Raw genomic sequence first — 11051 nt, forward strand, 5'->3', positions numbered from 1 at the left:
CTCCTGTTCCATGCTTTGCTCCTTTTTGCCCCCCAAATAGGAGTGTATTGTTGGAATCTTCTGTCTGCTTTGTTTCCTTTGCCTTGTCATGTTGCCCCTCAGTCACTTGACCCCTGGGCTTTTTGCCACAGTAGGACTCTGCCACCAGACAGGGGAGCTTTCATCCCAAACACTGGGGTTTTCTCAGCTTCCAGAGGTATTACATGGGTGCCCTCTCTGAGGCCTCCACAGCTCTGGCAAGCTGGACACACTCCAGGACCTCCACCCTAGACTGCAATCCAGATCCAAGCAGGTTAAAGCAAGAGTGATTACCCCTCAGACTGGTCATTTGGTCCCCCTACACTCTACAGGCCAGGAGCTGAAGCTGCCACGTGGTGCTGGATGGCTGTGCCGCCGATGCACTCCCACTTCTTGGATCCCAAAGTCCAGACTGCACTGACCTCTCACTTTGTCCTTCACATCTTTGTGTTGATAATTCTGGAAACACCTCAGCTGCTGCTGATCTGGAGTCCCTCTGGCCAGCGGCTGGTCAGACCCGCCCTGTGGCTAAAACCTCTGGCTCACAGGGCCTGGGCTTGGTTCTCAGAGCTCTGAGCTGGCCGATTCCTGCTGGCCTGCCGGACTGTCCTCAGCAGGAGGTTAGCTTCTCTGTGTCATTTTGTGGGTTCTGCAGCTCCAAAGTTTGTTCAGAGTCCCCTTTTAACATTGATTGGGGAAGGTGGAAGCCAGGGCCGCTCAGAGGTCCTGCTTCTACTCTGCCATCTCGACTCCGCCCTATAATTTCAATTCTTGGAGATGTTCTTTCTATTCTTTTGATCTTCTGTTTGATTCTTCTACTCTGTTGGTCTATTGTGAAGTGTCTTGGTCCTGCTTTCTTGTAATTCTCTGTGTATTTTGTGTCCTTGGAGGGGGTGGACCTTCCTTGTAGCTCTGTTTTCTGTAAGTGTTGGAGGTGGGGTGGGATGAGAATTTGTAAGTGGCTGCAGAGATGGTCAGGTTAATGTTGGAGGGGAAGGCAGATGCTGATCAAAAGAACAGACTGTACGCTAGTCTTTTCCAGGTTTGTGTGTAAGTTTGATCTTTCTGAGATCCAACATATACTGAACAGTAATGAAAGCGAGCAGATGAAGAAATAGGATAGGACTTATCTCAGGTCTTATGACCACTCCAGGATGGTACGGTCAATGATATTAAAGTTGTGTCACATAAAGAGAAGAGTAAAACAGTACAGTGCAATGGAAAGAGCTCTGGATTTGGAGTTAAAGGAGCTAGGTTCACATCCTAGCCCTATTATTCTGTGTGCTTTGTGTAAATAATTTGATCTTACAAAGTCCTAATTCCCTTACTTATGAAATGAATAGCTTATACTAGATAATTTCTAAGGTCTCTTTCGGCTCTCAGTTCTCTGTTCCTACACCTAGCATTATTTAGTATATTGTGTATCAGGAATAAACAAATAATCTAGTATTAGATTGTGCTTTTGTTTTCCTTGAATACAAGCTTTCATACTTTTTCCTACTTTTTCATACATAACCCATCAGTACATTTTTTTGAGCACACATCCCACTATATATACATTTATTTTAAATGATATACAAATATTACTACATGAACATATTATGTATGCAATAACACACACACAATCTAGAAATTTTAAAGAATGAGATAAAGATGAAATAAAGAGCATTTTAAAATAAATTTAGTTTTATTAATGCTGCAAAACATTTAAAAAGTATTTAAATGAGATCAACATGATCAAATATGCTTCATGAAAACAAAACAAAACCTTAGTTTAACAATTTGTTTTACTGTGACCAGAAGGTCTAGTTCTGAGTTCAATTTTTTAATAATACTTGATTCTAATTGCTGTCATAACTGAAAAAAAGATATTTCACAAATACATTGAAATGGAAGAAGCTCATTATTGGCTGCATTTACTAAATCATGATACTCATTTTTCAATCCCACTCACCAATTATGCAAGAGTTTTTGATGAAATTTGGCTAATAAACTTCCATCTTTCTTTGTCTCATTCAGATAGCATTGCAAATGACTACCTAGACATTGCATATTTGTATTTTTCACAGATGGTTTGAACACTCACTGAAACTCTCAGAAGATTTTTAAGCAGGATAGGGAGCCCAAAAAAGGTCATATGAAGGGGATAGTTATTTAGCTTTGTGCTTCCAGAATTTTGCAGTGGTGACACCTATAGAACAAATGTTTAACAATATGAAACTATGTAAGTTCTTTTTAGAACAAGGTAACAGTTAGAATTTTAGGGTTCTCTTACAACCTGAAAAAAGCAACTATAGAAAAGGGACTGGTTGAAAAACATGAAACTAGATTTTCTTTTTATAAGTTTCTTTTTTACCTGTGTGGGACCCGCTATGATATCTTATATGTATATATGTGTGTGTGTATGTAAACATACTGTATTTTATTAATTAATTTGTTTATGGGGCATCTGATGATGGTAGCTGAAGATGTCTCTCTGCATCCTCTATTCCTCTTAACCATGTTGGGAAGATAAAATCATATCCTTTATAGGATTGTAAAGGACCATATCTAGAAAATTTATCACACTAGATTGACCAGTATCCAATACCTGGACTGTAGGACTTATTAATAATTGCATTATGTGATGTTTGCCTTATGATACCACTCCAGTGAACAAGAATATGTGTTAATAGATAATCAAAAGCCATTCAGTTCCCAATATGCATTTATTTCTTTGTCTTGCATAGTAACACATTCATTTATTTTTGACATACATGTTCAACGCCTTTCGTTCACAACATATCATTTTTTCAAGTCATATTAGTATTATATTTTTAATATACCTATGTAATAAAACAAACAAAAAAATCAATCCTCCAAATTTTTTGTTGATATAATACCAACTTATCTATACATTTAAAAACAAATTATTAAATTTTTTAAAATTTCTGGATGTGAAGTATTGTGAAGACATATGAAGACATTTTTTGTATCAGTGCTTCATTTCATCTTGGATTTTGACATTGACTTTGGAAAGGTTCATGGTAAAGTGTTAAAACTGGTCTCAGAGTGTGGATGGACCACAAGTGCAGACAAATGGAGGCTACATGGCTGAAGTGTGTGTGTGTGTGTGTGTGTGTGTGTGTTTGTGCATCTGCGTGTATGTAGGGGGGACAAAGAAAGGAATAAGGCAGTTTCTAATACAGTACATGCTTTAAACTCACTTTCTGCAGAATTTATTATTGGACACAGTAGGGAGGGCCTTCAGCCTCAGAGGACAACTAGAAAATGAAGACTCCAGGGACCAGGAGAATCCTGTATCTTTCTGGCTCCATTGAAATTCTCCTATTAGATAAGAATTATATAAGTAAAGGAATGAATCAACGGATGATGTCAGAATTGGTTGCATTAAAGTCAAATCAAATTTTATTTCAAATGTTTATCAGTGGCCCATATATATGAGATACTGAGCATACAAAGCTAGATGCAACATAGACCTTTTCTTTTTAAAAGGGTGTTATAAACTAATAAGCATGAGGGAAAGCCATAGACACAAAAAAACGTGGATACAAGGAGAGTGTGATAAATGAAACTGAGAGGTTTAGGAAAAGCACTCACAGGCATAGGAAGATAAAGAGTTCATTTTTATTGGGGAGAAAGGCTTTACAGGAGCAGTGGCTTTGACAGTAGAGAAGGACACCAGAGACTAAAAAAGGGAAATATTATTCTATCAATTGTTTTACATGATAAAAACTCGTAGTGGTAATAGTTAACATTGCAAACTGTTTAAGGTTTGCAAAGTGATTTCTTCATACCTAAGGCGTTTGGTTTGTTCATTATTATCTCCCTCATTTTGGAGATGAAGAAAATGAGGCTCATAGGACTTAAGTGGGTTTCCTGGGTTACAACTAGTCAGTGTTACAGTTAAGATTTATATCCAGTTTTTATGACCCAAAGATCAATGTCCTTTGCATGCATAGCTAGGTGGCACAGTGGATAGAGTGCTAGGCCTAGAATCAAGGGGACCCCAGTTTAAATCCAGCCATATACTTACTAACTGTATGACTCTGGGCAAGTCACTTAACCTCTTCTATCTCAATTTGCTCTACTATAAAATGGTGATAATAACTCCCAGGGTTCTTATGAGGATCAAAGGAGATAATATTTGCAAAGCCCTTAGCACAATGGCTGACAGAGTAGGTCCTTAATAAATACTTAATTCTCTCTCAAACATCACTGATTTGTCTATTTTTAAAATTGAATTAATTGATTTTAACCAAGATCTGAGCCCCATCTGGATGTAATCTAAACAAGTGAAATAAATTCAATGTGTTTAAATTGGTGCCCAAAGAGGAAGATGAGTCCAGTGAAAACGATGAAAAGAAAAGAGGTATCTGATAGAACATCTATGATAAGACACATTAGGAAGATAAATAAGTAAAGATTAGTATTTTAAATATTAAGCACCGCATCTGGAATCAGGAGGACCTGAGTTCAAAGCCAGCAAGTCACTTAATCCTGTCTACCTCAGTTTCCTCATCTGTAAAATAAGCTGGAGAAGGAAATGGCAAACCACTCCAGTATCTGTGCTAAGAACACCCCAGAAGGGATCATAAAGAGTTGGACATGACTGAAATGACTCAAAAACAAGAATAAATGATCAAAAAAGCTTATTTTGAATATTAGGAGAAATGTTTTCTGGTAGGAGGGGCTCTTGGATAATGGAGATAATATCACCTAAAGATTTTAGCCATTGAAAGATGTAAATAATAGAAATTCAAATGAAAAATTAGACCTCTACTCAAAGGAATGGCTCCGAAGAAGATGGAGCTATGGGGGCTGGGTTACCTGTATCATCCTTCCCATTGCCAGTTCATGTAATTCTGGGATATGGTTGCTCTATATTCCTTTATATACAGCCTAATTCTTAATCCCATGTTGCTTTTCGTTATGGATCTCCGAAGTTGTACTCTGGGCTTTATTTTCACTAAATTATTCTATTTATTCCCTCTTCTTGAACCTGCTCTTGTGTTTCCAGTCAGGAGGGGGGAAAAAAAACCACCTCATTGCCTTTTTGTCTGTTTTACATTTAAAGTTTTCTCTCTCTCCCTCTCTGTCTTGTATCTAATGAGCGTATTATCTAAAAATAGATACGTTTATCATTCTACAAAATTTTGTATCTTCTCTAGATCGGAGGCCAGTGTAATTGTAAGAGACATGTGTCTGGCAGACAGTGTAATCAGTGCCAGGATGGATTCTACAATCTACACGAGTTGGCTCCTGATGGCTGCAGTCCCTGTAACTGCAATACCTCTGGGACCGTGGATGGAGATATTACCTGTCACCAAAATTCAGGCCAGTGCAAATGCAAAGGAAATGTTATTGGTATGTGCAATGCAAGAGTTTACAGTCATATCTCTATTACTATCTTGAATAAAATACTCTCCTTGGTTTCTTAACAGAAGAGTAAAGTAAATTTCTTTGCTCAAGGCAGACTGAGGGGGAAAAAACAATTTGAATGAAATTAACTGTCTAAAAATGATTAAATTAATAATTCTATCAAACTACAGCTTGAAGCTTAGTTTAATCAACCCTTTAGAAGTTTCTTTATACTGTAGATGCATTAGCTTACATGGTTCCATACTAATAAGTCACAGAAAAATATAATTTGCTTACTGCATAGATGTTTCTTTTAGAAAATTAGCACTTTCTCCAAATGGTTTACCCTTAATGAGTTCTAAGCAAATTCGTTTCCATGTTAGTTTCCTTAATAGACCAAAATAAATGGATTTTTTCAAAATATTCTGTGCTACAGGGTCCTTTGTGATAAATCTTTCCATTTTTTTCTATTATATTTCTTTGAACTGTTCCTATGAAATGCAAAATAAGTCAACATAATTCCACAGATCATGTACATTGCTAGGGTTAGTTATCAAGGGCCACATAATTTTAATTTTGTAATTCAGTGCCAAGCTGATTATAATAAACTGCTACCTTCTGTGTTATTTATCATTTTTTTTAATACAAGACATGCTTTTTTGTTTGTTACTCCCAAAGGTATTTTTCAGAAATTAGATTTGATTATAGCAATTTATTACTTCCAATGTATTTGAGGGGAACCACAGCCACATAAGGACAAAATTTATCAAGTGCCCAAAATGTACTAGGTACATAATGCAGTTTGAAATGTTGATATATGGGAATATTATGCAAGGAGAGTTTTCTGATAAAGAAAGTCCTGCGTTATAACTGGTCCATACAGGAGTCTTAAAGAAGACCTTTACTGTTTTGTTATCATTCAAGCCACAAGGCATCAGTGTGTTCTCTAAAACTGACCCTCGCCATGATAACAAAAACATTCCTTAAGGGTTTTAGAGCCTTAGATGTTTATAGTTACAACATTTTGAATCTCATTTGCTTCCCATGATCTAGATCTGAGACTGATTTTGCATAAGTCATACTTCATATATAAAGGTGCACCCCATTTAAAATTAGTTAGCTACCCAAACATTTGACCTTACCAACCAGATAAATGAAAGGAAGGTTGCCAGGATTACAGATGGATCTGTCTATTTGCAGAAGGATTACAGAGGATTCCTTAAACTAACAAGTCCCTTTAGTGCTTTGAAAAATAACAATTCAATTTACAACAAACTGAGTTACACAGAACTTTTCAGGAACACATTTATTGCATAAAGTGAGTCTATACATACTTTTGTGTATGCATGTATGTAGTTATAGATCCTTTGTGTTGGTGAATGGATTCCCAAAACACTAAATTTGAATTCTACTTTGTTCTAACATTTTTCAAGGTAAGCATGAAAGCCAAGTGAAGAACAATCTTCTTCAAAGAAAATGCTTTTTCACATCAGGAAATCTTTTCTATGTTAATTAATTTCTTGGGACAACACATATCAGGGATGGCTAGCTAGGAATTCAGTTTTTATCTAGATCTGTTATATAACCACACTGGTTGATGTTTTTACTGCTTTCACAGTTAAACTGGTTGCTATTAAGGGGTGGGAGGGGATCAACAAATTATATATCACATTCTGAGAACTGAATCTTTATTTGTGTGACTAATCAGTATAATTAATTGGATACTGTATAATGCAATACTTTGATTAAAATAATAAACTTGCTTAAAATATATGTGTATATATATATTTGTTCCTTACAGTATTCACAATTTATTAGCAGTCTGTTGTCATTTTCACCCAGTTGAAAAGTTAGTATGAGAAAAGGTAACTGTGTACTGTATACACCATGGAAAGCAAACTGTTAGAGTTAACACAACTGTTAAATCTTACTAATGATTCTATCACCAGTAAAATACATTAGCACCAATAATTTTATTAAAGTAGGTCATTCATCTAGAATAAAAAGGGAGAAGAATGTGAATTAAATGCCAAGTGTGCTAACTCGCCTGTACTTGTTAACACTGAATGTGATGCCCTGTAGGCCTTCCTCAGTATCGTTAGGAATAGATTACCTGTCAGGAATATGTATGGCATATTCAAATAAGCACTGTGCATATTTTTAAAACTGATATGATATGAATCCATGTAGACCAATTTTAATAGTTCAAAATGAGTCATAATTCTTGTTAACAATACAGTTATTTTTAAAATTTGCAGCAATAGTGGTCCTTTTTTATTTTCCTTATTGAAATTAAATGATATGCCTTAGGTGAGTCATTCATCACTGTTAAAGGAGCTTGCCTTCTATTGGAGTTCTTGAATTTTTATCTCTATATATATAATGCATTTCCTTCCAGTTTAAGAGATGCTTCTCTACATATAAGTTCCTGAATGTATTTTTAGCTGTTATTTCAGGCCAGACTTCTTTCTCTCTTTTTTTCATTATAACCTGAAATAAATGTCTTAATTGATTCAAACACAGGTGATGGTTATATGGTAGATACTTAAAGTCATAGTTCTCTAAGGATTGTCTTAAAGTATTTTGCATTTGTCTTTCTCAAATATTTTATTTTATTTTCCCTAGAGTCAGAGGACCAGGGTTCAAATCCTGAATGTTGTTTGACACTTGTATGACCTTGACCAAATGGCTTACCCTTGTTGGGTTACAATTTCCTAATCTATAAAGTGAGGGATTTGGACTAGATGGGTTTTATAAGGTGTCTTCCAGTTCCTAAAACTATCCTCCTATGGGTTTAAGTATAAATTTTGAAAGCTAAATTTCAGTGGCCTAGGTCAAAGTCCAAATAACTTTTTTAAAGTCTATATTTTTTCCTATGAAAAGAACAACATTTACTTAGTTTTTATTGAGATGTCTTCTGTGCCACATAATTCAGCAAATGGCATGATATTCTCTTGTTCCATGGAAAACATTTTGCTGACTGAAAATGAAAATAAATCATACAATATAAAGTTCATATTAAAGTGAAAATTTTATTCTCATTGAGATTTACTCATAATAATAATTTTAATCTGAGATGTCTAGAAGCAAGTTTCTTTTTTTGCAGTTATGCAAAAAAGTTACCTGTCCAACCATTTTAGTGAATCTATTTTATTGAATATTAATGTTATCAGGGAAAATAATCCATTTAATAACAAAATCTTAAATATAAATATTTAAAGTCCTAAATGTAAAATGGACTTTGGAGATCTGCTTCATTTCCTACTGTATTTTTAAATGTCCAAACTGTTAAAGCAGCATTAAGAAACAAACAAGAAATAACTCCTGTGTATACAGGAGAACAAACTTTGCATTAGATATTGAATAATTAATGAAAATTATCATAAAGCACTTGGCAAACATAAAGTGTTATAATAATACTAACAAGTAATATAAGCATTGTATTTTGAGGGTTGTGATGGGTTCGTTTCCCTCTGTAGTCATGTTAGTGAAAGGTGCTCAAAATTGCGTGTCTGCATTAAATATCCCCAGTAGCATTGTTCTTACTCTAGCTATATTGATATTGTATTAAAATGACTTCCTCCTTATTAATTGCATTTTAATTCTTAAGGGCTTAAATGTGACCGTTGCAATTTTGGATTCAAAATACTCCAAAGTTTTAATAAAGACGGATGTGAACCATGTCACTGTAACATTTATGGGTCAGTGAACAAATTCTGCAACCCTCTTTCCGGACAATGTAAATGTAAAAAAGAAGCCCAAGGCCTCCAGTGTGATGCTTGTGTAGAAAACTTTTATGGACTGGACATTGGTGGCTGTAAGGCATGCAACTGTGACACGGTGGGGACACTCCCTGGTACCTTCTGTGATACCGAGACTGGACAATGCACTTGTAAACCCAACGTAGGTGGAAGACAGTGCAATGAATGTTTGGATGGCTACTACCGACTACAGCAAAATTATTCCTTCTCCTGTCTACCATGTAATTGTGATAAGGCGGGGACAATAAATGCCTCTCTGCTGTGTGACAAATCAACAGGACAATGTCCTTGCAAAACTGGTGTCACTGGCCTCCACTGCAATCATTGTGAGCCTCACTGGTACAATCTCACCATTAGCAATCTTCAAGGCTGCCAGATGTGTGAGTGTGATTCCTTGGGAACATTAGCTGGAGCCATTTGTGACCAGATTAGTGGCCAGTGTCCATGTTTACCTAATCATCAAGGAAGACAGTGCAATCAATGTCAACCAGGTAAGAGAGTCACTTGTGCTGCCTTCTAAAGACTGAGTCATGTCCTTTTTTCCATTATCCCTTGGTAGCAGGTTTGCTCTTTTTCTTTGATAGGAAAACTGCTAGAACTGCCTTCTGTGCCAACTCTATAAATTGACTGAATTGGATATGACTGAAAGATTTGGTTACTCTCAGAGTAGCTCATTTATCTGGGTCCTTATTATTGCTCTGGTTGGGTGGAATGCATAGGTCACAGCCAATCAGACTAACTGATTTTTAAGTCAGAGTTTATATGGTCTACTGTAAAACAAGACCCTATGTAGTAATAACTATCTGGTTAGTAGAGGTGAAAAGGGAAATTTATCTTGCAGAAAAATGCAACATCCATTTGATTTTTGTAATTAAATTAGAGGTCTGGGGCCTGGAGTCAGAAAGATCTAAGTTATCGCCTCCGACATTTACTGGATGTGTGAACCTGGGCAAGTCACTTAACCTCTGTTTGCCTTAGTTTCCTCATCTTAAACTGGGGATACTAATAGCATCTACCTCCCAGGGTTGTTGTGAGGATCAAATGAGTTTACTGTAAAACACTTAGCACAGTGCTTGGCACAAAGTATTTGCTATATAAATGATAGCTATTATCATTACTATTAATCATTATTACTTAACTAATTTACCATGATGTGGAGATTTCACAGTGGTAATAAGCTCTTAATTAGCTATACCAGTAAAGATGGGAAAGCTAAAGATAATAGAATAACAACAACAAAAAGATAGCAGTCAGCTTCCTGGTGAAAACTCTATTCTTCCAGGGACAAAACTCTATTCTCTACAGCGGGTAAGTGAAAAACTATTTGTGGGGAACTGAGCAACATCTTTAATCATCCTGGTGTTGTGGCTGCTAAGCATCATGGCCCATGAGAAGACAGTATGATATAATGGAAAGTCAACTGGATTTAGAATCAGAAACCTTGTGTTCAAATCTCATTTTTGCCACTTACCAACCTGTAATTGGGACCAAATCTTTTGACCTGTCTAAGGCCTCTGTTTCTTCACCTGCAAAATATGGGAGTTTAGATCAGATGATAAAAATAGCCAATATTTGTATATTGCTATAAGGTTTGTGAAAATCTTTACCTTTATTCTTTCATTTGATATTTAAGTTTCCCTACAACTCTAAATCTATAATTCTATTACCAGAGATTGATTATTTTCCACATTTTTTTGGAGTATTGGTTAGAAATTTTCAACCAATTTATTTTTTTGTGTATGTCCAAGGAACGAGCATTAGTATTTTATCATTTTGTTTTACTCATAGCCTTGATTGTGGAGGAAAAGAAGTTGTATTCTCCTTACCTATTATACTATTTTGCCTACATTCTTCTCTCAAAGCTGAGAGAGAGAGAGAGAGAGAGAGAGAGAGAGAGAGAGAGAGAGAGAG

General features: G+C 35.8%; 1 protein-coding gene across 1 annotated transcript in view; it reads left to right on the forward strand.

Annotated features, from left to right (window-relative positions):
• The window catches only part of USH2A (usherin), a 1033591-nt gene that overhangs the window by 164105 nt on the left and 858435 nt on the right, over positions 1 to 11051 (forward strand). The window contains exons 12-13 of the mRNA XM_069066041.1: positions 5190 to 5385; positions 8990 to 9631. Of these exons, the coding sequence (XP_068922142.1) occupies positions 5190 to 5385; positions 8990 to 9631 (838 nt within the window). The remainder of the gene's footprint in view (positions 1 to 5189; positions 5386 to 8989; positions 9632 to 11051) is intronic.

The sequence above is a fragment of the Petaurus breviceps genome, unplaced genomic scaffold (genome assembly GCF_028583685.1).
Source record: "Petaurus breviceps papuanus isolate PSGF00001 unplaced genomic scaffold, PetGlider_PUasm1.0 90702, whole genome shotgun sequence".
NCBI lineage: Eukaryota > Metazoa > Chordata > Mammalia > Diprotodontia > Petauridae > Petaurus > Petaurus breviceps.